Source organism: Aspergillus multicolor (genome assembly GCF_047715735.1).
Source record: "Aspergillus multicolor strain CBS 133.54 unplaced genomic scaffold BDW74scaffold_49, whole genome shotgun sequence".
In the NCBI taxonomy this organism is placed as follows: Eukaryota; Fungi; Ascomycota; class Eurotiomycetes; order Eurotiales; family Aspergillaceae; genus Aspergillus; species Aspergillus multicolor.
The window spans coordinates 44,063-68,602 of NW_027396000.1; the positions used below are offsets into that span (position 1 = coordinate 44,063).

Genomic DNA, 24,540 nt, shown 5'->3' on the forward strand with positions numbered 1-24,540 from the left:
AGCGGACCTGTGCTTTGGAGATGGTTTTTTTTTTTGCAGTGCGGGCCAACTCGGCCAATGCAAACTCGCGATGGCCGACAACCGCCGACAGCCGTCCTCCACAGCCCTCATCGGGCTTCTGCTCCACTCAATCCACGCCATCTACATTCAAGCTCACGGAGATGAGAATATAGCTATCGGTCCGCTCTTCACATAAAAAACGGGATTTCGATCTAACCATCCTTCCTTTCGTCCTGGTTCATCCTCGCTCCTCTCATCACCACGCCAAAACACCCCAAACTACACAGCCAACATGCCGCCAAAACGCCCCAACGTCCTTTTCATCATGGCCGACGACCATGCATCGAAATCCATCTCCTGTTATGGCGCCGGCATAAACTCCACGCCCCATCTCGACCGTCTCGCCTCCGGCGGCATGCGTTTCAACCACTGCTACGTGACCAACAGCATCTGCACACCTTCCCGCGCCGCGATCCTCACAGGCACACACAACCACGTCAATGGCGTAATGACGCTCGACTCGAAGATCAACAATCGCCTGCCCAATGTTGCGAAGCAGTTCCGCGCTGGTGGGTACCAGACAGCCATGATTGGGAAATGGCATCTGGGTGAAGGAAAGGACCACCAGCCCGCGGGATTCGATTATTGGAGCGTGGTTCCTGGACAGGGCGAGTACTGGGATCCGCAGTTCGTAGGCCCGGACGGAATAAAGAGGGAGGAAGGGTACGCGACGAATATTATCACGGACAAGAGCCTGGACTTCATCAAAAACCGCGATCGAGACCGTCCCTTTTTCCTCATGTGCCATCACAAAGCGCCGCACCGCAGCTGGGAATACGACCCCAGGTACCGCCATCTCTATAACGACCCCATTCGACTCCCGGATACGTTCACGGACGACTACAAGAACCGCGCGAAGGCTGCAAAGGTGGCCAAGATGCGCGTCGCGGAGGATCTAACCTACACCGACCTAGGCCTCGTGCAGCCCGAGGGTCCCGCATCAAGAGTCGGTGTCAAAATGCTCGATACCTGGTCTTTCAATGACCGCAAGATTCCTGCGCCAGGGCCCGAAGACATATCCAAACTCCGCTTGATGGATAAAGAAAACGGGACGATCTACACCTTTACCACAACACAGGAACTCGCCGAATTCAAGTTCCAGCGCTACATGCAGCGCTATCTGCGGACAATTCAGAGCATCGACGATAATGTCGGCCGCATGCTCGACTTCCTAGATGAGGAAGGCCTAAGCGAGAATACCGTTGTCGTATACACGTCCGACCAGGGCTTCTTCCTCGGCGAACATGGCTGGTTCGACAAGCGCTTTATGTACGAGGAGAGTTTCCAGATGCCGTTTCTCATCAAGTACCCAGCTGAAATACAGCCGGGGAGTATCTGCTACGATATCATCTGCAACGTGGACTTTGCGGCTACGTTCCTTGATCTTGCGGGCCTGCGGATTCCAAACTATATGCAGGGCGTGAGCTTCAGGTCTATATTGCGCGGTACTACACCAAGCGATTGGCAGCAGATTGCGTACCACCGGTACTGGATGCACCGTGACGTGATCCACGAAGCGTACGCGCACTATGGGGTGCGGGATCAGCGGTATAAGTTGATATATTGGTACAATGAGGACTTTGGACTTGAGGGGACGAGGAAAGGTGGGCAGGAGAAGGAGTGGGAACTTTTCGATTGCGCCAATGATCCGCTGGAGCTGTTCAATGTTTACTCGGACCCTGCATACAACCAGGTCGTGAAGCGGATGACGAGACTGCTAGAGGAGAAGATGGAGGAAATTGGGGACGAGGCTGTGCATACGCTTACATCTCACAAATAATCATATACATCTCTCATTGGATTTCATCATCAAAGCAGACTCGTATCGCTCTCGTCATCATTACCTATTATACAAACGTTCGGGGTGGCTAAGTAGATCAAACACTAATCATCCTAACAAACCTATCCCCAAGCTCCTCAGCCGCCATCGGATTGCCACCAGTCAACAACTCCCGATGCAGCGTCGTACTTCCAACCTTCTCACCAACCCCCTCCACCATCTCCGCACCAGCATTCATAAGCGCCGTCTCAACCTTCTCAACCTCACCCCCAAGCATGGTCTCCATAACCTTCTCTTCAACATTACTCCAGCACGTAATCTTATACCCCTTGTAGGCGAACTCCCCCGTCGCCGCCTTGGTGCTCAGAAGCCCATACGGCCCATAGCAGATCGCAGCCGTAGGCTTATTCTCCTTGTGAAAGTAGCTCAGAATCCGCCCGAGATCCTTATCGTCGCCGAGATCGGCAAGGGGGGCATGGCCGCCTGGAATGAAAACACCCGCGAAGGACTTCACCTCCTCATCGCTGATGGAACTCAGCTTCCTGGGTGTACCGAATCCATTCTCCCTCTTCATGCGCTCAAGGAGTTCATTCTCGCGCCGGCGCTCGTAGAAGTTCCCTGCGAAGGCGAGGAGGCTCTCGCTGTTGGGGTCGGGTTTGGGTTCTTCGCCCTTGGGGCTGGCGAATGTGATTTCGTGGCCGGCGTCGAGGAGCTTGCTAAGGGGTTTTGCGAGTTCCATTAGGAAGAAGCCCGAGGGTTGGTCGACGACTTTGGAGCCGGTGCTCGAGGAGCCGTCGGGTTTTTTGAGTGGGAAGGAGTTTGCGTCGGAGAGGACGATGAGGATTTTTTTGGAGGGCATGGTGGATGCTGTGTTGTCTTTTGTTTGATTGAGTAGGTAGGTGTGTAGGATTGATCAAGTTGGTAGAGTTTGGGTCAGGGTCTGGAGAGTGTGGTGGTTGAAGAGTATATGTATGGAAGGCATGGTATGACATCACGGTGATGACAACCCTAAGACTACTTTAGAGAGACAATGATATCAGAATATGTGCATTATTACATTATCATTTCATAACAGATCATTAATCATAGCATAGCATCCATCCAGGAACGCCCGCCAATACAATACTCTATTCTAAATATCCGCCCATCATCATGACGAACCCCAAGACATTTACACTTTGAGCCTGTGAATCAACAATCGCACCACCCAATTCGAGACTCCGGACTTGTTCTCAATCTCCACAACACTATCGGCGATCTTTTCCATCAGGTCCTTCATCTTCTTCTCCGTGTACTCGAAACTCCCTGCTTCCCTCAAGTGTGACAAGACCGTCTCCTTCATCGGGACATCAAGTCCCCCAGCATTTCGGGACTGCTGCAGGATTCCGCGGAGCTGGACGTTCTTCGGCTGTGTTCTGAGCGCGTGGATCAATGGGAACGAGAACTTGCACTCGTCCAGGTCCTCGCAGAAGCCTTTTTGGCCGGTGTACTCGTCAGAAAGGTTCTTGTAGTCATCGCGGATCTGGAAGAATTCCCCGAGCGTGTCACTCAGCGTCGACAGGTGGCCATCTAAACCCTTCTGCACGGGTGCAACCTGCGCCATAAGCCGCGTGAGCAGGCGGAAAAGGCCTCCTGTTTCTAAACACGAGTCAGCACCACTCTCGCCTATAAACTTCATCTCCTTCGGGCTATGCAATCCCGAAGTTTAGTGAACATACTTTGCCGAATCATGGCCAAATACTCCTCCTCATCTGGACATTCGCCATTGCGGGTCCAGTAGAGATCAAAGCTCTGTCCCACAAAGAGGTTTCGCATCTCCTCGATGTAGATATCCATACACTTTGGATCCTCCAACTCTCGCACCTTCTGCATGACGTCGATGAGCAGGTAGTTCGCCGAATTGATGGTTTGCTCCGCGCCGAAGACCATGTGTGTTGCTGGGCGGCCGCGACGGAGGGGCGAGTTGTCTTCGATGTCGTCAAGCCTAGGACACAGGTAAGTGGCTTGTCATTTAAGTTACGAAATCAAGATGAGCATACATTAAGGAGGCATTGTGCAACGTTGCAGCGATGCTCTTCAGCTGGTTCACGCGATGGTCCGGTAGGACAAGCCAAACGTTTAATCCATCGATGAAAGCTTCGCGAACGCCTTTTGAGGGTAGCGAGGCGATATATTCGGCTGGGCCGAGAAGGTGCTATCAAGAGTCAGTATGCGTTCCACAGAACATCTCCGGCTCCGACGGGGAGGTACCTCGTCACCAAGCGTAACCGGCTCGGCGTACTGTTGCTTCTCATGCAAATCAGACGAAGACGATACAGACGATCGAACGGAAGACCTGTCCGAGCCAGACCAGAAAGTTGGGGATGCATCGGAGATGTCCGAGTCAGAGTGACTCCTTGCCCTGAATCCTTCATTCGCACGCTCCTGCTCTCCAGCGATCGTAGCGATACTCGTATCTTGCTCTAGCAGCTTCGCCGCATCCTCAACAAGGTGCGGATGGTACCGCGGACACCTCAAGCTCCACGCGACATTGCCTGAAATCTGATATCCCTCGGCTTTGAGGTACTCCACGACGTGAGGCATATCCTTTCCGTGGGTTTTTTCAAACTTCGCAATGTTGCGCAGGTACTGCTGCTCGTACTCGTTGGTAACCTTGCGGACACGCTCCTTGGCGTCCTCAACATCCAGTCCCTCCCACTGCATAAAAAGCCATACCGCACTCGTCATCGTTTTTTTGTCTTTCTCGCGCTGGAACTCCTCCCACTCGACGTCAAATGAAAAGTAGTCATTAGCAAGTCCAAGGGCAGCATAGCACGGCTTGACAACCGGCTCGATCATTTTCTGCTCGTCCTTGCTCAGCAAAATCCCCATGCCAAAGCGCATGAGCATGTCAACGAATGGAGCACCGGTGTCGATGATCCGATAGTCGACATATTCCTCTAAATCATCGAACACGCGCTTCTTGTCTTGCTTGGCCGTGGTCGAAATCATAGTTTTCCATGAGTCGATCACGACTTCGGCGCAAGGGGCGTCGATCGACAACAGCTCTAGCAGCATCTTAGACTGGATTTGTTTCGTGCCGAGGATTGATCGGACGGTGCGGTACTCTGTCTCGTCGAGGGCGATGTTGTCCGTGTCCATGTTTAGCTATTCACATTCCATCAGCTGGCTAGGTTCAGCTACAGGTTGGTCGAGCTTACCGTTGATTTGGCGGCTGATTCAACCACGTTGTCGTATAAGAATGCATCTGGAAGTGGTCAGCAACAAACCCTACTAGAAGACTCGGCCATGAGCAAGAACGGAAACATACATTCAAAGATATAGCATAAAACCGCGAGCCGTTCCGGCCTACAAAACGGTAAGACCACCGATCCAAAGTGTCCTTCCCAGGGATTACAAGAGCCCCAGCGCTCGATCGGGCCGATGGTGTTCTCCCAGTCGGTCCGCAACCGGAGCGAGCCCTCGTTCGCCTTGTGCTCGTGGCTGTGCCGGCGCAGCTCATAGCCATGGCAGAATCCGGCCATGTCCGGGGTTGCGCGTTCAACGCAGAATGACGTTACGATGGGATCTTGGAGGTATTTCGTATGTGTCATCTTGTTGGTTGTATGATCTGAATCTCTGAAAATCCGTCCCAGGAACTCGGACGCGGCTGATTAAATACCCATCTCACTGGAGGATCTACGATCGACATCCTCGGCGGGACGAACACCTCATCTAATTACCTCACACCCCATCCTGATACTTCTTGTGGGCTCTGACCCAATTAGACCGAGTTGATGATAAACTGCGTGATAAAGTTAGCTGCGAAATCTTGGATCTCAGGCGAGAACTCGGTTTGCATCGATATGACGTTCAATTGAGGCTCCACAGTGCTCCATAGTTTAAGCGGCATGTTCCTATCACGAGTTGTTGGCGGGCGATCATCTGCAGCTGCGGTAGTCGATTGATGTCATCCGGAATGGGCAGAGCAGGATTCGAGAACAATGGCAATCACCTGTTCATTGTACACTGACAATAACTCAAAGCGAGGTGTAGGGTTGTTTGTTTACTTTGGACGGAACTCGACTCATAGGATGCAGGATGACTGGCCATGATCGACGACGGGGGATCCCAGAAGACTTGGCCACAGTCATGGTTCCAAATCTTCAGATAGGCGCAGATTGTAGAATGCAGCACAATCCGGTGCACGGGCTCACCAATGACCGTGAGAGCGAAAAAGCAACACTGTCGCACAACGTCATTCATTCGCTTGTCGGGCGGATATGGGCCATGCCCAACTTACTCCTTTTCTTCCTGTCGATACCTGTCCTCTGCTTATTCTTGTTCTGATTCTTCTCTTACAACCGATACGGACTCATTGGAGTGCAGTCCAACGGGATTTACGTATTTGAGCGACTGAAGTTTAGCAACTCCCGCGCAATGACGGTCCCCAATGGAGATGAGGCATCGGTGGCCTCGACGTTTTCCAATATGTGCGCTGACGCAGGTCTCCTGCAGCGCCCGGAGGGCCTGAAGGATGGAGACGCAGTTGATGGCTTTACAGATGAGGCGACACTCTTGTGAGTATGCTGAAACAAAGACGAAACGCAGCTGATTGGCTCTTCAGGCGCTTCCTACAGGCGAACGATATGATACCCGGAAAAGCCCTCGAGCAGTTCAAGCAGTCGACCAACTTCCGCAATGAAAACGACTCATTCCGTCTATTTGACCAGATCAGCGTCTCCGATTTCGAGAATACGCGGGCGTTGGTATGCCAATTCTTCATCAGATCATACTGTCAGCACACTGACTGGGACTGGATCAGTATCCTCACTGGACGGGCCGCTGCGATCGAGAAGGACGACCGATCCTCATGCTGGACATCTCCGCGATGGGTAGAGAAGGGGTGGCAGAATGGCGCAGAACGAAGCATGTACCCCAAGCGAAACTATCTGGGCCAGACGCAGACCCTGAGATTTTTCCCAACATGGCCCAGCGTGCACTGACGCATTTTGACTATTTTACACGGTATGTCCTGCCGCTATGTTCGGCTGTCAAAGGAAAGCCAGTCACGAATTGCGCGTATGTTGTGGACGCTGGGCCGCTTTACTTAAGACAAGCGTGGGACTTGCGCGAGTTTGCGCAAGACGTCAGCGAGATCCTGCAGACATGCTTTCCGGAGACGATCTATCGCGTTTATGTAAGTCGAGTCGCCGGGGCATATATCCTGGGGTGTCGGTTGCTGATGAATACCGTAGTGCTGCAATGTCCCAGGCTTCCTCGCCCGCTGCTGGGGGTGCCTAAAGCCATTCGTCAACCCGGTCACTGCGTCGAAAATAGAATTTTTGACGAGGGCCAACGCATATGACACCTTGGTGGAGTATATTGAGCATGACAATATTCCCACCAGTATCGGTGGCGGGTTTCATTTCGAAACGGGGATGCTGCCTGACCTTGACGACGAGCTTCGCCGGGCGCTAGAATGGTCGGGGTCACATGTTGATCTTCCTCCAGGGCCCATCAAATGGATCCAGACTGCGGGTGGCGATAGGAAAGCTATTGCCACTGGGACCGACGGAGAACAGAGAGAGGTTGAGGTCGCAACGTTGCGAGCTGCATCAAGCAAGAAATACCCCGAGGAGAAGATTGTCGAAGAATGAAGAATAGCTCTATTGTAGCTTTAAATATAGTCCATAGACTACTGCGAACTAGCACGCTTTATGCAGACTTTATCTCTTGGCTGGACGCTAGTTAATGATCGAGATCGTGGCGTGGATTCAGTCAGGGATAATTTGTAGATAGAAAGCACTCACTTACAGCACTTTACAGATGCAGATGTACCTCAGTTCTGTCATGTACTGCTCTGCTAGTGTCGCTCTGGGCCACTCTTATCGGGGTCCAACTCCAAGAGGCATCTTCGTGAACCGTCGGGGATTGTCCGGGGACAGTGGAGCATGCGGGGAGCGAGCATTGAGATCGACGAATCTCCCCCTTCGGCAGCAAAAATCGGTAGTTTACCTCTGGTCCCAATCTCTTCCATTCATGCGGGGTCGCGGGGTGTTGCGCTTGTTTTCTGGTTCATCCGGAGACCCGGTGCTGAGCTCAGGGCGCCCCGTGGTACCTGGCACCAATTCGGCACTGTCCTTTGGATTGTCGGTACTTTGGGCTTCCCAATCCAGCGGTGTCGGGTTGAACGACCGGGGTTGAGCTGGGGTAGCTCTGGTTATTTAAACCTGGTGAGGGTCCAGCAGATTGTTGTTCACATTTCAAGCTTCAATTCCAATATCGAGATACCCAAATACCCTTCAACCGTTTCTTCTACCTCTCTTTCTTTCATAATGGCAGTCAAGACCCAGGCTCTTGTCTCAAGGGAGGTGAATGTCGCCCCCAAGCTGGAGGAGATCACCCTCGACAACATCCGCGCCGACGAGGTGCTTGTTGAGATCCATGCGACCGGTATCTGCCACACGGACTTCTCCTGCATGAATGGGACACTGCCAGCCGCATTTCCCAGTGTGCTCGGACACGAAGGTATTCTATTCCTGGTATCGACGTCCGGAATTCCCAAGACTGATCCAAGAACATAGGCGCCGGTATCGTTATCGAAGTCGGCGAGAAAGTCAAGCACGTCAGCAAGAACGACAAAGTCCTCCTCAGTTTCGATCACTGTGGCGCCTGCTACCAGTGCGACGAAGGTCACCCAGCCTATTGCTCCGAGTGGGTTCCCCGCAACTTCGGCCAGAAGCGACCGGATGGAAGCTTGACCCTAGCCGACGCCAGCGGTGCTAAACTACATGGAAACTTCTTCGGTCAGAGCTCGTTCGCTCGGCACACAATCGTCAGCAGCGCTTCGGTCGTCAAGGTTCCCACAGAGACAAGGCTGGACCTTTTCTCCCCGCTCGGATGCGGTATCCAGACTGGTGCTGGTGCCATTCTCAACACGCTGGACGTGCAGCCGGGCAAGTCAGTCGCAGTGTTCGGTGTCGGCTCAGTCGGTATGAGTGCCATCATGGCGGCTAAGCTGCGAAACGCAAAGACCATCATTGCCATCGACCTGCAGCCGCAGCGTCTGGAGCTGGCAAAGAAGTTGGGCGCAACGCACACGGTCATTGGTTCAGACAGCGATGTCGTCGCTCAGATCCAGAAGATTTCCGGCAGCAACGGTGTCGACTACTCGGTTGACTGCGCCGGTATTCCTCAGGTTGTTGAGAAGGCGCTGGACTGCCTTGGAACGCGGGGTAAGGGCGCCACTGTCGGTGCCCCCACACCTGGTGTGCGTGCTGGAGTCGATGTGTTCTCTCATCTTGTTATGGGCCGTCAATATCTCGGTTGCTGCGAGGGTGACAGTGACACACAGAAGGTATGCAGCCTGGTCCCGGTGTCAGCAGCGTAAAGCTAACAGTCATAGTTCCTGCCGTACCTGATCGAGCAACATGCGAAGGGTCAATTCCCCCTGGAGGAAATGGTCACCTACTACCCCGTGAACGAGTTTGAGAAGGCGTTTAAGGAGGTCAAGGAAGGAAAAGCCCTCAAGGGTGTCCTGCTGTGGAACTAAGTCATTTGATTCGGAGCGTAATAATGTATTAATGAATATGATAATCACCAAGTGCCAATTGCGAGATTCCAGGAAGGAAGAGTAAATCGGGAGGTGGATGAGTACTTATGGTAGAGAGCGAAGTACCCTGCGAGAAAACTTGCCCATGGGGATGAGAGGAGCAGGACCCAACAACCTGGGCGGCTAGACGATCGTGATCCATTTTTAATCCGGCGTTTGAGCACCTTGGTGCGCTGTAGCGATCCCACCGTAATAATTCATCATGATCGATGGGTGAATAATCAAGAGAAAGGCGGGGGAGTTGGAGCATCGAGGAGTTTTGAAATCCGCCGGCGCCCGAGCAAGCGCTCCTTCCTTGGCCCGACAATCCAGCAACGGTCGGGTTTCTCCTCCAACGCCAGCACTGTCTCGTAAAGACACCTTAACACAATCTCCGCAGCTCAATCTTCAGTTTAAAAAGGCATATGCATATGCCTAATATTATGTAAATCTATATGCAGTAAACAATGCCCAAAGCGCCCTAGATCAATCTATATACAGTAACATTGCTTCATGAGTAGCGCTCGAGCAAGTGCTCCGACTCCTCGAATCCATCATCACCCTTGTTCTGGCGACTGTTGCGGTGACGGAAGCCGGTCGTCGGAACCGGCTTCTCGAGGCGGGTAGCCCAGAGAAACAGATCCTCCAATGGCAGCAGGATGCACCAGACGCGGTTAATGAGGAAGCAGATAATGACAGAAAACATGGCGACCGTCGCGTCGAACCAGTAGTGGTTGGCGGTCGCAACAATCACCGAGAGAACCAGAAGAGGGTAGAGGATGCCAAGGAGGACGAAAATTACGGTGGTGGCCATAGATCGTAGGGTCCGTCGTCCACCGTTGAACGCGGACCAGAAGTTCGAGTGGTAGATGAATGTCGCGCCAATGCAGAAGGCGTATGTGAAGTGCAAGCTCGGCATCGCCGCAAGCTGGTTGACCATCTTTCCTCCAACCCACACACTTTCAGCGTTATCCTGGCGCACAGTATCGTGGAAGTTGAAGGATTCGGGGAGCAGGCGGGGAGGCATGCAAGGGAAGAAACAGAAGACGACGAAGGCGACAAAGTTTCCAAGGGTCATCGTGCGACGGGCGACCGCGAATCGCTCGTGGTCGGGGGCGGCCCAGTACCACCAAGAAAGAAAACTATAAAAGTCAGTATCTGCTGCCAAAGTATTTTCTGCCGAATACTTACGCAACTGTTCCCGGGATGTGAACAAGCGAGTAGATGCGATTAAAGAATGTCATCCACCCGGGGTGGCCGGTAAGAAAGTATGATTGAAAGTCCGACTCCTCGATCGGAAAGAAAATGCTGAAGATCGAGCGGTGCTCCAGGTCGAGAATTGCAATCCCATGGTCTTGAGCGAGCTGCACGACGTCCGTTCCAGCCGGAGAGAGCGCATGCGAGATGGCCTTGGTGCAAGAGTAGAAAGCGTAGTTGAGGACCCAGTAAAACATCTCCACCAAGAACGGGAATTTCTGCACAATCCGGCTGTGTATGTGACGGGCAAAGCGAGAAGAATTGGGCGTCCTAATCACGAACCAGCCGTATACACGTCGCTTCGACGCGTAGGGGTCCTTGCGGCCATTCTCGTCTTGTAAGGGGGCGGCGCTCGACTCGACATCGGATTTGAGGAACTCTCGCTCGGCGACAGGATCGCGGTTTTTATCGAGGATCTTGAAGTGCTTGTATCGGTTGACGTAGAGGGAGGTAAGCATAATGCTAACGACGACCTAGACGAGGCGACTGTAAGACTTTGCGGTGTAAACATGGGGAGACACAACGTACGATCGGCTCGAGCCATGAGTGGGAAGCAAACTGAGGCTTTCCCAGGTCAATCTTCTCGGTTCCATTCGTCGCCATTGCTGCGGTTTAGGACGGTCACGATCGGGGAGACGTTCAGATCATGGATTGGAGGGAATTGAGGTCTAGAGTCGAACAGCGAAAACAGTACGCGAGTAATTAAGAGACCGAAGAGAGAGACAGAAACGGGCGATTGCCGAAGCAAGAAAGGCCCTTGACAAAATTAGGATTAAAAGAGGGCAAAGAGAGCGCCCGTAAAGAATGAGCGTGGGAAGAAAAGGGGAGAGAGCAGAATCTTGGAAGTTTGAAGGCTGAGTTCTGACAGGGAGTCGGAGGTGGAGCCGCTGGAAATCCGATCCAGCCAGGGTGCGTGCACAGCCTTGCTGTATACGATGGGCACAACTACTCCGTACTCTGCAGGAATTATCTTCTGCCGATCCTAAATTATATTCAAGGTCCAGTATCACAATCCGGAAAGGCGGCAATAGCTACCACCGCTTGTCCTGCTTAATCCTCTCGAATTTTTAACTTTCTCTTGAATTGGAAAGAGATCAGGAGACACAGCGATCCACTTGACTCAGCGGAGGATCTCGTATCCGTATCCCGTACCAGCCTCATCGCACAGCCACATGGCATCCGTCGCCACTTGGCAGTTTGACTGATTATGCTGCGACCAACACGAGTTCGAAGGCATATCGTGAAGTATCTTTATAATATGAGTCCGTGGTAGTCTAGAGGCCATCAGAGTTGCATGATCTCCTTCAATCTTGTTGCATGGTAGCGATCACAATATTTGAATATGAGCGGGCACGTGACACTGGCATCTTTGTCGGCGACACGCCGGCAATTCCAGCTAGAAGTCTCCTCACAACAATACCATGGATCGAGATGAAACAACCCGTCCTCGTCTGGTAACGTCTTACCTGGGCGTTGTAGCTTAAACTCTGTCGGAAAACTTGTCTTGACTTCTCGCTGGCGGACGTGTCCGTCGCAGCGGCAAGATATATATTTCCGCGTTCAATATTTCCGCTGAAATCTTGACATGCTTCTGAGAAGATCATACCCAACAATGATATTGATACATAACCTAGACTAGAACAGCCTTCTTTTCACGATGAACTAAAGATCCGGTCGAACTGCCTCTGCCTCTGCCTCGGCTTCGAGCGTAGGCTCCCCAACCCCCAAGGTAACAGTCCTCGTCGGAATCTCATCAAGCGCCAACGCCAGCGCCACAGACGTGACCGCAGCTTCAACGATCCTCGAACTAAGACTCGTGAACGCCGCTCGCCCTTCAGCAGGATACGACGCGGTAACCGTAATCCTCGAGCTCGTGGAACGCACTGACTCAAGCAATTCCCACGACGTCACGACCTCTCCAGTACCGTCGCTGTGTTCGGTTTCGTCCACGATATGCACCTCCTCGTACCATACCACCGTCTGCTCGAAGCATACATCGCCGCTGATCTGGAAGCAGGCAAGCCCTTGCGGACAGCACCGTACGGCGCCTGAGTGGATGTAGCAGTAGTCGCCTGGGAGGCAGTGGTGGTCTGCGAAGCAGCAGTCTTGGGTGGAGGGGATGCAGGTCTTGCCGCAGGGTTTTTGGTCGAATGGGCAGTTGAGGGAGGGCTTTGAGGCTTCTGAGGGAATGGTGCCTATGCCTGGATGGTTGTTAGTCAGGGCGAGATGATTGATGCGCGATTGCTGACTATCTGTTGGTGAAGGGGCATGCTCGTTGTATGTGACAGTCTTCGTGAGCAAGACCCGAGAGCCATGCGAGGGATACAGAGCTCGATCAGATTCATCGAGGACATCCTGCTCGCTAGCGAGCGATAATGAAGAAAGAGAGAGGAGGTAGAGGAGCGTCTTGTAAAGCGACATGGCTGTTTGAGGTGACATGACGAGTACGGGCTTTGAGTTTACTTTAGGAACGAAGACACGACCAACCCAAAGCCGTCCGAGAGTAGATATATACCCACCTACCCTCCATCTCAGAAGTACCATATACCTCCAACAGGCACTATATATGGACACTAGCGCCTTGTTCCGGATCGAGTATACAAGCGCTTAGACCTCAGGCTCGCACACCATCTTGCATGCAGCCTGCAAGGATCGGCCCGCCCTCAGCGGCTAGATACATGCTGATGAAGCATGAAATCCAAGTGCGACATCTATAAAAAAGGACATTGCCTGGGTTGCAAGGTTCTAACCGCCGGCAACCCTTGTATGCAGCCGGATCACACTTGGGGCACAAACAGAGGGACAGCATTGGTCGAGCGAAGAACCCCTGCCTCATCCACCTCTGTTGGAGTTCTCATCAGACACACACTCATCGTCAAACCACTCCTCCGCGCTAGACCCATAGCTAGCATTTTGAACAAAGACCAGTACCTAAATCACCACCGATCTTTACCCTCCGAACATCTACCGTAACCTCCAATGTCGTCACGAACAAAGCCAGATACCTCGTGATGCCCTCCGAAGAGACAAAGGGCAAGCTCCTGCATCAAATTCAAAATACCATAGACGAGTTCTTGCGCAAAAAAGACATTCCGAGACAATTCCGGCTCGTCGGCGATACGCCGACTGCAATCCTCGACTCAACCGACTACCTGTCGTCAGGCCTGCCGTTCGTCGCAGCAGTCCAAGAGTCCATGAAGGCGTGCTCTCCAGACAGCGACACAGAGATCGAGACTCGCTTCATAGCATTGAGGATCACAAGCCGCCACTCCTTCTTCGTTATCGACGTCAACAACACCGAATATGACTACAAGACGGCCCATGAAGTGACGACGCCCATCCCGGTCTATGTCCTCCGGCTGTCCAAGCGTGTGAAGATCTTCAGAAACCCCCCGAACGATGAGCAGCTGGCGAGCATCCTTGCCACGATGCATTGGGGGCATGGAAATGATCCGCTCCCTTTGGTAGACGACTATACTAAGCCTGTTGTGTACCACTCACCGCGCGGGCTCTGCTCTTGATACGGCGGCGGTTTGAGCTCATGATTTCTGAACGAGAGGTCATGATAGGACTCGGTAGACAACTAAGTTCTCAGCGACAACGGACTATCTGGTATGCAGTTGTATCTCCACGGAAGTACCATCCTCGCTGCCGAATAGAGAGGGTTCGTCGTGGTCGGATGCCCATATTCCCACACATTTCTTGTCTGTTTTCGGGCGGGCGGTCAGGGCTCTCACAGGCTTTGTATCTCAGGAATCAGCACGTCTCAGGAGTATGGGATCGGCAACTTCACTCCCAGAAGTGCGCCGAGGTTCATCTTCAAACCCCATCTTTACCACCGGCAGCCGCTTGTATGTAGTTGGATCACACACATCTGGAGTCGATGTCGAGGCCGTCGTATTGGTCAGGGGAGATCGGCTTTTGGCCATCTCGACCGCTCTACAACGTCTTGTTGCTGTCCTCACTTGAGGAGTGAGCATCCAAGAAGCAAACCTCAAGAAGTTTGGAGGCATAGGAGCAGCGGTAAAGCTAGGTAAAGGACACTATTATTGAACAGGATCACTTCCAGCGTGCCTAACCTAGTTTGCAATATATGCATAACCAACATCCAAAACATCTATCTAATCAATCCGCTAAACCAACCTAAGGGAAAGCCCACCCGCCGGTATAATTAGAAAAGTACCTATCAGGATCATACCTTGCCTTAATCTCCTTGAGCTTCGCATAGCCGCCATACGTCGTAAGCGGGTTCTGATCATGACTAGCATCATTAATAAACAGCGGCAAGCCCTCCGTCGGCGGCACCGCCTCAACAAGCTCCTTATAGCTCAGATTAACCTCCTCAAGATCCTTCTCCCCCAGCAGCGGCGATGCAGTAAGCAGATAGTTAACCCAGTACCACGGCCCATCAGGCATTTGCATCGCATTGCCGCCGTAGTTCGAGTTCGACGCATCGGTGAGCGACTTAGGGATGGGCTGGATGTCGAAGCTAGTCAGGAGGTATTTGCCCTTGTTGTCGTTGCCCCACTCAACCCATTTCTCGTAGAGGTTGTTTAAGTTTGCGATGCCGGTCTCGTCGCCGCCGTGAACGGTCACGCGGAAGGTGTTGCGACCGGCGTTGAGTTCGGCGCTGTTGGGGATGGGCATGTTCACGACCTCCGTGTAGGTCTTTTGGCCGAGGGTGTTGACGAGGTGCGGGATGTCGGTGAAGTTCTTGAAGGCATTGCCTGAGTCAGGGCCGTCGTAGACAAGGAACATGATGATTGCTTCGTCGAGGTTGAGGTCGAAGCCGGGTGTTGGGAGCTTCATGTATGTGCCGATAATGGCGGCTTTGGGGTCTTCGTTGTATGTGATGAAGTCGCTGATTGCGTTGAGGACGGACGAGTTGTGCTGGAAGAGGTAGACCACGATACCGGCGTGGAAGGTCTCGGCTGGGTAGGACTGCACGATGTACTTTGTGACAACGCCGTAGGCATTTCCGCCGCCGCCGCGCAGGCCGTAGAAGAGGTCCGCGTTTGTATTTTCGTTTGCGATAACGATCTCGCCGGAGGGGAGGACTACTTCGAGTTCGCGAAAAGAGTCGCAGGCCAGACCGTACTGGCTCGAGAGGTAGGAGAGACCACCGGAGAGCGCGAGACCAGTTCCCACACCCGCCAGTCGCGCACCAACGACAGTGCGGTTCCATTTCGCGAAGTATTCGTAGACATCACCGAAATCCCCACCGGGCTGGTACGTCGCGAGGGTCGAGTCCTCGTCGTATGACTTCTCAGTCATATCGGACAGATCGATCAGCACGCCCTTGTCGACGGAGGAGTAAAAGTCGTTCGGGTTGTGGCCACCGGCCTTGATGGCGAACCGGGACTCGGAGTGTCGGATTGCTTTGATCGCAACAGAGACATCGGCGGCGGAGGTCGGGTAGACGATGCACGAGGGCTTGAACTTGCTTTGCTCGGTGTTGAAGTATGATTTGACCGAGTCAATGTAGTTCATATTCCAGGCATTGCTGACGACCGTCTTGGACCCGAGGGCCTGGGTGAGGTTGCTGCAGGCCTCAGGACCAGGACCAGTGGCCTTTGCCGCAGAGGCCGACAAGGCCAGGGCCAGAAGGGCGCATGCGGAGCTTAATTGGTGAAGCATGATCTTGTCCTCGACCTTGACGAGAGATAACCCGATACCGACTGACCTTAAAAGTCGTGGGAAGGGGGGTTGAGGCGTTAAGTAATTGCCATAATTTAACCACGGAGACAGCAAAGCGTTCTATCTCGAATCCAGAAACAAATCCGCACTGAATGTATCCATTTCGTAGAACCCTGGTCGATTAGTGTAGCTTTAGCGTACGAGAACGCGATACGCAATACGGTCGCCTCGGCCCTGGGTTCCTGAAAAACTGAAACGTGCCCACTTTCCACGGCCGAGGAACATCGAAAAAATGTGATCGGCAGACGGGCGTAAGGAAAGTAGTCTGATTGGAGAATAATTGAATCAGTTCTCAGGGCAGGCCCACAGCCCGCCCACCGGCCTCGAGGAAGAGTTACCTGACCTTGACACTGACATGGGATAGGAACAGGAAAGTCTCGTCCGTATAGAATAGAATTGCCGACCGCATTGACGCTGAGAGTCTGGGCGAGTTCCACACCTGTCTTATGTGCAGGCCGTGTAGGATAGAAGAGAGATGTACTCCGTAAACGTTCGCCATATCTCGGACTTTTGGTAAATGTGGCGATCGACCGGATGTGCACCCATCAACTCAGGGGAAACCCCGTGGGGTCTCGCTGCGAATGCATGAGCAGCGCAATAATCGTTAACAGAAGGGCTGCCTAGGCGATCGGTATAATTGTACACATCGCCCGACGGAGCTAGGCCAGGTACTTGATAATGGATCAAGCCCGTCGTGATCTGTCAAACGTCGCAGCTGAAATTTAGGTTCGGCAATCTGCAGGATGAAACATTTCGAAGGCATAAGCCGATCAGATGATATTCGGCGGTTGAGCTTCAAATTTTCGCCGTCAGATACAGAGGTGATGCAGGACCAGTGTCAAGTTGGTAGTGGGAAATGAGATGTTGCGAAAAGTGTCATTCGGCGTTAATCGTGTTATTCTCATTAAGCATGTCATGTTTCAGCATTCTAGCCCGTACATTCGCCGACCTCCATGTCATCAGAAACCTGTCGCACAATGCCACGGTATCTATGGCTCTGCGATGAAGAATGTGTCCTTCAACGTAGCTCGTCGCCGCAGCTCAGGCCCGAGGGCTGAATTGTACTACGAGCGGCGTACAAAAACCTAGATTATTGGTCGCATGTTGCCGTATTCAGCTGCCTCGAGTACGAGCTGCTCTGTGCATGTGCACTGACTCGGGCCGGAGTGTCATTGCTCCACGCAACGAGTATACGATATACGAAGCCGCCGCTGAGCGAGATCACCCCTGAAGAGCCTCTTATAAGCTAGGATTCCCCTGTCAGAAGGGACCGGCCAGGCTGTCTGGACATGTCGCTCTTGCCGTTTGACCGACCACCATCAACGGCCAAGCCACCCATCCTCTTCTTTCCGGTCCGAGTGCCAACTCCGCCATTGCTACAAGCCGATGGGGCAGCTCGTGAATCCACCATCTGTCGTGACATGCCCGATCGAGGAGGATCGCATAGTGGGCGAGCACGACCATCGTATAGAGATTCCCTTGCTCCAAGAGGCGGACAAAATCGGGGGTGAGGCGGATGAACCATGTAAAGACGCTCGGAAGATCGTCTAGACGGCCCAACGATAGTCGTTGGTGGATTTCTGCTAGGTCTACGCCCTGCGAATCGACTTTGCCGCGTTCATGGCTATCAGCAGCTGGAACTGTCAACTGGGTGACCATTGAGAATGTTTCGCGGAGGGTGCCTAAAGCAGCAGATAAGACTTGCGAATGCGTCAAGGACATGCCCGGATTCCCCTCCCATAGGCGACTCAGTGTTGCAAGGCGACCGTCCTCGATTCTGATCCAACTGATTGAGGGCTCGTTCAGCATCGGGGCGCTGTAACGTTGAATAGCGGGGTACAAAAGGGTTTTCGAAATCCAGCGCTGATATCGCCAGAAGATGTTAAAGATATGTTTTTGAGCATGAGCCAACCGGGCGGCATTCATTGCTAGCGCCTTCACTGTCTCAACGCGCTTGTATGGCAGACTCCTCGCCCCTTGAAGAAGGGCGCCGCATTCTTCGCTGACATTCGCCATAGTCAACATGTTGACAACCATAGCAAAACCGAAAAGTGCGCCCGCATGTTCCTCGGTGATATTCTTGATTACTTCTAGATACTCGGGAAGAGCTTGATTGACGTGAAAGGCGGATTCGGTAAGTAACGTCCTCGAAGGGGTCGGCGACAGTGATGCAAGATGGATGTAGGCGATGCTGAGAAGACCATGGCCGACGAATGGGAAGGAAGCGGCTAGCTGTGGCAGTCCTTCGCGCCATAGTCTTTCAATACGTGGGAGGTGCGACATACTCGCAGCCGTGTGGACTTGAAGGTGGCAGTAGAGCTCCAGGTCGCGCGTAGTTTTACGGCAGAAGGAGTGATTTGTTCCCGTAGCAGAGACCAGGGTTGGGATCCAGCCAAGCAACGGGGGAGTTGACGGATTGCTCGGCCTCCTCGGTGTCGTTGATTGTTGACTTGTAGAACGACCAAAATATCGCAAAGGGCAGTCAATGCCCCGTTGGGCGCAGTTACCGCAAGTTGGCTTGACCTCATCGCACTGTCCAAGTCAGCGCACGATCCAGATATTTACACTGGGACGGGTAGAGTACCTTTATTCTCCGCTGCTTACAAGGTAGGCAGCCGTACCTCGACTTATGGTGGAACTTGCGGCCCTTTTTTGATGGAGCAGCAATGTCGGCCATTACCGACTCTCAGGAAGAGTTCATTGTTAGTGACTGAAGGTGAAGCCATTCATGATCAGATTTTATCAAGCCTCGGACGTGTCGGGTCGGAGAAGATTATGTCAAACTGCCTAAAACTTGAGACTGAAATCCTCGAGTCGAGACAGGGGTCTGATTCATAAAGTGGTCGCCGATCATTCATCAGACAAGTTTCAGATACCCCGGATCCTCGTGATAAGGCTGCTGCCTAGCTAGGTTCGGAGATGTACCAAGCGCTGTACAGTAACTTCGTAAATAAAAAGCCTGTTCATGACTCTATGGCTTTCTTGTTCGGCGACAGACTATGTGCTCTGTCTTTGTCGAGAACAATTGAGTTATGGGAAATTTTTAGATTCGTCTGACGTACGGGGAGAATCCAATTGTTGCTGTGATTTATGGGAGGATCAGCCGGAAGGAGTTCAAAATTTGGTCCATCACGGCAGATGCCCGGGATATGTATTCCGGCGCGGAGAGCGATGATGCAGTTCCGTGCTGCCGGCAACTTGGAGGCTGCTTGAGCCCGATGATAAAGATGCCAAATAATAGTCGCGTACTACTTTGTGCTGCTTCAAAATACAGATTGATGAAGTGCCGAACTTATGTAAAATGTGTGATGGCTGTTAACGCCCTGAAGAGAGACGGAGTTGTCCTCTTCGAGGATGTTTCCCCGGTGTCTCCGGAAGCACGTTGTTCCCGGAAGGACACGCTAACCATATCTGGAGGACTAACCCAAGCTTGCCAAGGAGTCTTGACTGCCTGAGGCTAAGAGTGCCACGAACCCAGTCAAGCTTCTGTCAAAACCTTCTCCTCCTTTGCATCATTCAAACTTCACATCCCAACGGCACAGGATAAGGGAAACTCCATCTCTTAAATGCTTTCATCAGCGGCGTCTGATCTGCACGCTTCGAAAACAACGCTCTGCCACTGTTCCTCCGAGCTCGGCCACTCTCCGAGCGCGGGCTAAGCGCTTTTCCAGCTGGCTCCCATGGACTCTTCGGCCCGGGTGGAAACGCAGTCCCGACTTGGCCCCTGACTGGCTAACGGGCCGATATGTGGACTGGACGGCCTGGGGGGCTGGCCCAGCCGCCCAGGATATGCTCAAGGCTCACCGACACCGGCAGAGTCTTCTCCTGGACGATGGCTGAGCGATTTTCCCCAGACTCGCTTACCGGGTCCATCGCAGATGGCACACTTTTTGGAGTAACGCTCTCCAGGCGGATAAGGGGGACAGGCTGGGGAAAAAGCTCCCCCGGATAGTTCTCTGCGACTCCGTACTGACGTGTGGCCTCAACGTATCGTAGCCTCGCATTACTCAGGATGCCCCAGACATTTCCGTGGCGAACCCCAAGGTGGAAGTGTGGAGAGGGCTGGAGTTGACAAACCCCGAAGTTTCTGCGGATGCTTTTTAGAAGCTGTTCCCACCTCGAAGTCTCTTCCTCACTCACCTACTCTATCATCAGCATCATCAATCACAATGGGCGGCGTGCTCCATCTGGTCGAAGACCGGCCAACACCAAAGTCCGTCTACAACTGGCGAATCTACGTGCTCGCCCTCATCGCATCATGCGGCTCGAACATGATCGGTTACACATCGGCCTTTATCGGTACGACAATCACATTAACGTCGTTTGAAAAGGAATTCGGACTCGACAAGAAGACAGACAATCAGGTGGACTTGATTAGCGAGAACATCGTGTCCCTTTTCATTGCGGGTGCTTTCTTTGGTGCCATTTTCACATACGGGCTGGGTCACTTCATCGGACGGAAATGGAATTTGGTCGTTGCCTCTGCCGTGTTCACGCTCGGGGCTGGCTTGACCTGCGGTGCTTCGAGCTCGACCGGTCTGGGCATACTGTACGCTGGACGTGTCTTGTCTGGACTGGGCACCGGTGTTGCATCGAATATCATTCCGATTTACATTTCCGAATTGGCGCCGCCCGCGATTCGAGGCCGACTGGTCGGTTTCTACGAGCTTGGCTGGCAGATTGGTGGGCTGGTCGGTTTTTGGATCAACGTGAGTATCTCGTCTTCTTGATGTTGTCACTCGGCAAGTTGTTTGAAAAAGGCTAATATCGTCTATAGTACGGAGTTGAAATGCACATGCCTTCAACACACCAGCAATGGATCATCCCGTTCGCCATCCAGATCATCCCCGCTGGAATGCTCTTTATTGGATCTCTGTGGATTAAGGAATCTCCTCGCTGGCTCTTCCTTAAGGGCCGTCGCGCCCAAGCCATGGCCAATCTCTGCTGGATTCGCCAACTCGATGAGACCGACATCTACATCACCGAGGAGGTGGCTGCCATTGACCAAGCGCTGGAAGAGCAAGCGGCCACTGTTGGGGTCGGCTTCTGGAAGCCTTTCCAGGCCGTTGCCAGACGCAAGGCTATCCTGTACCGTCTGTTCATCGGATGCATGCTCTTCTTTTGGCAGAACGGATCTGGCATTAACGCTATCAACTACTACAGCCCGACCATTTTCCAGAGCATTGGTGTCTCTGAGTCTGACGTTGGTTGGATGACTGGTATTTTTGGTGTGATCAAGGCGGTCATGACATTCGTCTGGCTTCTTTTCTTAGTTGATCAGCTCGGTCGTAGAAACCTCTTGCTCGGTGGTGCCATCATCGGCTCCGTGTGCATGTGGGTCATCGGTGCTTACATCTACGTTGTCCGTCCCGAGGACAATCCCACCGATCATCTTAACGGCGGTGGTATTGCGGCCATCTTCTTCTTCTACCTCTGGACGGTACGTCCTCGTGACTCCTTCACTCCGTGATTCATACTAATTATGAATTTCAGGCCGTCTACACCCCAACCTGGAACGGGACTCCCTGGGTCTGCAACTCCGAGTTCTTCGACCCAAACCTGCGCTCCCTCGCACAAGCCGCCACGACCGCCTCAAACTGGCTCTTCAACTTCCTCGTCTCCCGCTTCACAAAGCAGATGTTCGCGACAATGCACTACGGCGTGTACTTCTTCTTCGCGTCTCTGTCCTTCCTCGCCTTCTTCTTCGCCTTCTTCCTCATCCCCGAGACCAGCGGTATCCCGCTCGAAGCCGTTGACCGGCTGTTCGAGATTAAGCCCGTTTGGAGGGCGCACTCTAAGCTGAAGGCGCAGCTTAAGGAGGATGAGGAGCAGTTCCGCTTTGAGATTAAGGAGGGCGTTTTTGGGAAGGATGGGAATGAGGTGCCCTCGCATGTGGAGAATAAGAGCTCGAGTGAGGGCGAGACCCCGGCTTCGAATGCTTAGTGGGTGATGGCTTTGAGAGCGTATACATATAGATGGTTGGGTGAATATAGATTTATACATAGATGTCTTTTGAGCTGCTTATCAATGTGATTCAGAGAATCATGATTCATGGGTGTCCTTGCTGTATTTCTGCGAGTCTGGACTGCTGCTAACTCGCACCCTAGATCGCTCTCATAGGTAAAATTGACAGCACAGCGCGTACAGCACAGCGCGTTCTGGCTCCCGCGAGGGACACTGATTCCCGAAAAATTTTGATCTTCTCAGCATCGCAAAACTCGCCCGGTGAGCCGGTGAGTCCTGACACTGGATAAATCATCGACCTCGTCTCTTCAATGGTCAAGACCGGCAGAGCGCTGAGCCGACGAAGCTAGGGGAGAGTAAGTCGGAGTCGGACCGACCAGCAAGGGGGCAAATAGGCCGGGGGTGACTGGCCGAGCCGATACATCCGGGCGACACATTCTTGCATCAATCTCCCGTGTTCTATGCCGGGCCTCTTCACTCTTCAAGTTCTCAGTTCGTATAGGGTATAGGTTCGGATCCTTAGCAGGCAGGGACTCTCACGTTCTCAATTCGGTTAGTGGAAGTCTGCATGGCTCATGATGCGAACCAACGGCACGCATGGCTCCAGCTTGTCCATAGTTAGCATACACATGTCCAACTAGCTATCCTAGTGATGATCGTCAGGGCATTTCGCTACTTCAACAGGAGAGCAACCATCCTGCACTGGCATGATAGAGCGCCTCGGGAGACTCCTGCGAATGTGTCCCCATTCTCAGAAAATTTCGCGATACGCCCGAGGCAAAATCTGAGCATAGATTGAAGCTCAATTCAGTATACGCATACGCGTCTCGATTCTCTCAAAGGGCTTTGAACAGCCCCTGCCTTCGGCGTTGGGGCTTACTCTCCAGGGTCAACAAGTCATCGTCTGACCCTCTATCCACGCAGTCGAAAAGCACCAAGATGAAATGACACTGACCTAGGGCTCTGGATACAGCAGCTGAGGATGATCGGGCCACTCAGCCGAAATAAGCCCGACACTAACATCCAGAGGCCTGTCCGGGGATCCAGCCACTTGTGGAGGTGGCGTCAAGGCTCGTTAACAAAGGATCAGAACTCTCATGATATCACATCAGCTTACAGCGCTCGAGCGACAGGAACTCAGTATGCGCTACTTTGCGTACAGGCCCAGCCAGTTCGCCCGACGCGACCGCGTGAGCAGCTGCTGATGTGAGACCACTTGTCTCCCTCAGCCCACGGCGTACAGTTCTCATTAAACCTCCCCTCCGGCTAAACTTACTGAAGGGTCTTATAGGCGACGAAGTATAGAGTGTGGGCGCGCATGCAGTGAACGGTTGTTGACTTGGCTTATGTGGGGATCTCAGAAGGGAAGGAGCAGCAACGGTTGGCCGTCTGGGCGTCGCTGCCGCTGCTCTCCTTCAATTCCGCGACTCGAATTCCAGCGAAATGGTTTCATTGCGTCGTCCTCCCCTTGGGACTTGAATTCTTTGGCGGACAGCTCTACGATGCCGGAAATATATGGATACGCCGACCTTCCGGTACTAGTGATCCTTGCATAAACGTGGCCATGTTGACAACCTTAACGAAACTCTCTTTGCGGGAATTTCCAGCGCTATCAGCCTCGTTGGCAAGAGGATTTCGAGCGACATTCTTCGGCGGAGTCGCCGGGTCTCTGTCATGTGAGCGAGTGCGACAGGATTCCAGTCCGTACCGACTAGCTGCTTAAGCGACCTGCGAGTGCAAGACAGCACCAAGTACCGGAAACCGCTCGAAATCGAAGGATCTGAGCAGGATCTCGTCATCCAGTCGGAGGATAGCTCCAGGTTACAGGTGACATCCCCGCATTCGATGGCACGATACTCTGGAGAAGCAGCGTTACATTGACTAGTGTGTTCCGTAGTGTGTCTTTTAGGCTGGCCGACTCCGGATTCCCCGCCATTTCCCCCAAACCCCTCAGGCCAAGTGCCCGACCACCTTGGCTCCCTCCGCCACATGGCGCACCGCATCCTATGCTCTATACGCTTCGAGAGGTCATGATGGCTAAGTCTACCTATATAATCGATCCTAAGAGTACGTCAGTCTGATGACTCAAGGCGCGGATACAACGATGTTCAGGTCAACTTTTCAGGATACGAAGTGAGCAGCGGACGAAGGATCCGCCCAGCGACGCCCAGACGCACTAAGCAAAAACCTTGGGTGACTCAGATTCCCA

General features: G+C 52.9%; 11 protein-coding genes across 11 annotated transcripts; 5 read left to right on the forward strand and 6 right to left on the reverse strand.

Moving 5' to 3' along the window:
* Positions 1 to 292: 292 nt before the first annotated feature.
* On the forward strand, positions 293 to 1,888 carry BDW74DRAFT_189060 (sulfatase family protein; the record flags this gene model as incomplete). The annotated part of the gene is made up of 1 exon (XM_073731885.1): positions 293 to 1,888. One exon carries the CDS (start codon positions 293 to 295, stop codon positions 1,838 to 1,840), a length of 1,548 nt encoding a protein of 515 aa, XP_073578175.1. The 3' UTR covers positions 1,841 to 1,888.
* Positions 1,889 to 1,937: 49 nt separating this feature from the next.
* BDW74DRAFT_171497 (uncharacterized protein) lies at positions 1,938 to 5,433 on the reverse strand (the record flags this gene model as incomplete). Its single annotated transcript, XM_073727314.1, has 8 exons — positions 1,938 to 2,707; positions 2,856 to 2,857; positions 3,016 to 3,478; positions 3,559 to 3,824; positions 3,880 to 4,034; positions 4,169 to 4,468; positions 4,556 to 4,987; positions 5,173 to 5,433. 8 exons carry the CDS (start codon positions 5,431 to 5,433, stop codon positions 1,938 to 1,940), a joined length of 2,649 nt encoding a protein of 882 aa, XP_073578176.1.
* Positions 5,434 to 6,259: 826 nt separating this feature from the next.
* Positions 6,260 to 7,479, forward strand: BDW74DRAFT_171498 (SEC14 family lipid-binding protein; the record flags this gene model as incomplete). The annotated part of the gene is made up of 4 exons (XM_073727315.1): positions 6,260 to 6,399; positions 6,447 to 6,588; positions 6,645 to 7,019; positions 7,078 to 7,479. The coding sequence occupies 4 exons, from the start codon at positions 6,260 to 6,262 to the stop codon at positions 7,477 to 7,479; spliced, it is 1,059 nt and encodes a 352-aa protein (XP_073578177.1).
* Positions 7,480 to 8,157: 678 nt separating this feature from the next.
* On the forward strand, positions 8,158 to 9,374 carry BDW74DRAFT_189066 (NAD(P)-dependent alcohol dehydrogenase; the record flags this gene model as incomplete). Its single annotated transcript, XM_073731886.1, has 3 exons — positions 8,158 to 8,332; positions 8,428 to 9,179; positions 9,228 to 9,374. 3 exons carry the CDS (start codon positions 8,158 to 8,160, stop codon positions 9,372 to 9,374), a joined length of 1,074 nt encoding a protein of 357 aa, XP_073578178.1.
* Positions 9,375 to 9,706: 332 nt separating this feature from the next.
* BDW74DRAFT_110034 (phosphatase PAP2 family protein) lies at positions 9,707 to 11,668 on the reverse strand. Its single transcript, XM_073721755.1, has 3 exons — positions 11,199 to 11,668; positions 10,605 to 11,143; positions 9,707 to 10,555 (listed from the first exon to the last, which is right to left on the reverse strand). The coding sequence occupies exons 1-3, from the start codon at positions 11,271 to 11,273 to the stop codon at positions 9,925 to 9,927; spliced, it is 1,245 nt and encodes a 414-aa protein (XP_073578179.1). The 5' UTR covers positions 11,274 to 11,668; the 3' UTR covers positions 9,707 to 9,924.
* Positions 11,669 to 11,938: 270 nt separating this feature from the next.
* On the reverse strand, positions 11,939 to 13,447 carry BDW74DRAFT_110112 (uncharacterized protein). Its single transcript, XM_073721757.1, has one exon. The coding sequence runs from the start codon at positions 13,212 to 13,214 to the stop codon at positions 12,333 to 12,335; it is 882 nt and encodes a 293-aa protein (XP_073578180.1). The 5' UTR covers positions 13,215 to 13,447; the 3' UTR covers positions 11,939 to 12,332.
* BDW74DRAFT_110111 (uncharacterized protein) lies at positions 13,448 to 14,317 on the forward strand. Its single transcript, XM_073721756.1, has one exon. It carries the CDS (start codon positions 13,682 to 13,684, stop codon positions 14,189 to 14,191), a length of 510 nt encoding a protein of 169 aa, XP_073578181.1. The 5' UTR covers positions 13,448 to 13,681; the 3' UTR covers positions 14,192 to 14,317.
* A 461-nt stretch (positions 14,318 to 14,778) lies between these two features.
* On the reverse strand, positions 14,779 to 16,421 carry BDW74DRAFT_163452 (FAD-binding oxidoreductase). Its single transcript, XM_073726110.1, has one exon. It carries the CDS (start codon positions 16,305 to 16,307, stop codon positions 14,814 to 14,816), a length of 1,494 nt encoding a protein of 497 aa, XP_073578182.1. The 5' UTR covers positions 16,308 to 16,421; the 3' UTR covers positions 14,779 to 14,813.
* Positions 16,422 to 17,627: 1,206 nt separating this feature from the next.
* BDW74DRAFT_183710 (Zn(II)2Cys6 transcription factor domain-containing protein) lies at positions 17,628 to 19,044 on the reverse strand (the record flags this gene model as incomplete). The annotated part of the gene is made up of 2 exons (XM_073730585.1): positions 17,628 to 18,899; positions 18,952 to 19,044. 2 exons carry the CDS (start codon positions 19,042 to 19,044, stop codon positions 17,628 to 17,630), a joined length of 1,365 nt encoding a protein of 454 aa, XP_073578183.1.
* A 982-nt stretch (positions 19,045 to 20,026) lies between these two features.
* Positions 20,027 to 22,399, forward strand: BDW74DRAFT_163457 (sugar porter family MFS transporter). Its single transcript, XM_073726111.1, has 3 exons — positions 20,027 to 21,076; positions 21,145 to 21,807; positions 21,861 to 22,399. Exons 1-3 carry the CDS (start codon positions 20,537 to 20,539, stop codon positions 22,308 to 22,310), a joined length of 1,653 nt encoding a protein of 550 aa, XP_073578184.1. The 5' UTR covers positions 20,027 to 20,536; the 3' UTR covers positions 22,311 to 22,399.
* A 1,326-nt stretch (positions 22,400 to 23,725) lies between these two features.
* On the reverse strand, positions 23,726 to 24,537 carry BDW74DRAFT_110318 (uncharacterized protein). The gene is made up of 2 exons (XM_073721760.1): positions 24,450 to 24,537; positions 23,726 to 24,392 (listed from the first exon to the last, which is right to left on the reverse strand). The coding sequence occupies exon 2, from the start codon at positions 24,332 to 24,334 to the stop codon at positions 23,870 to 23,872; it is 465 nt and encodes a 154-aa protein (XP_073578185.1). The 5' UTR covers positions 24,335 to 24,392; positions 24,450 to 24,537; the 3' UTR covers positions 23,726 to 23,869.
* Between the last annotated feature and the right edge of the window lie 3 nt (positions 24,538 to 24,540).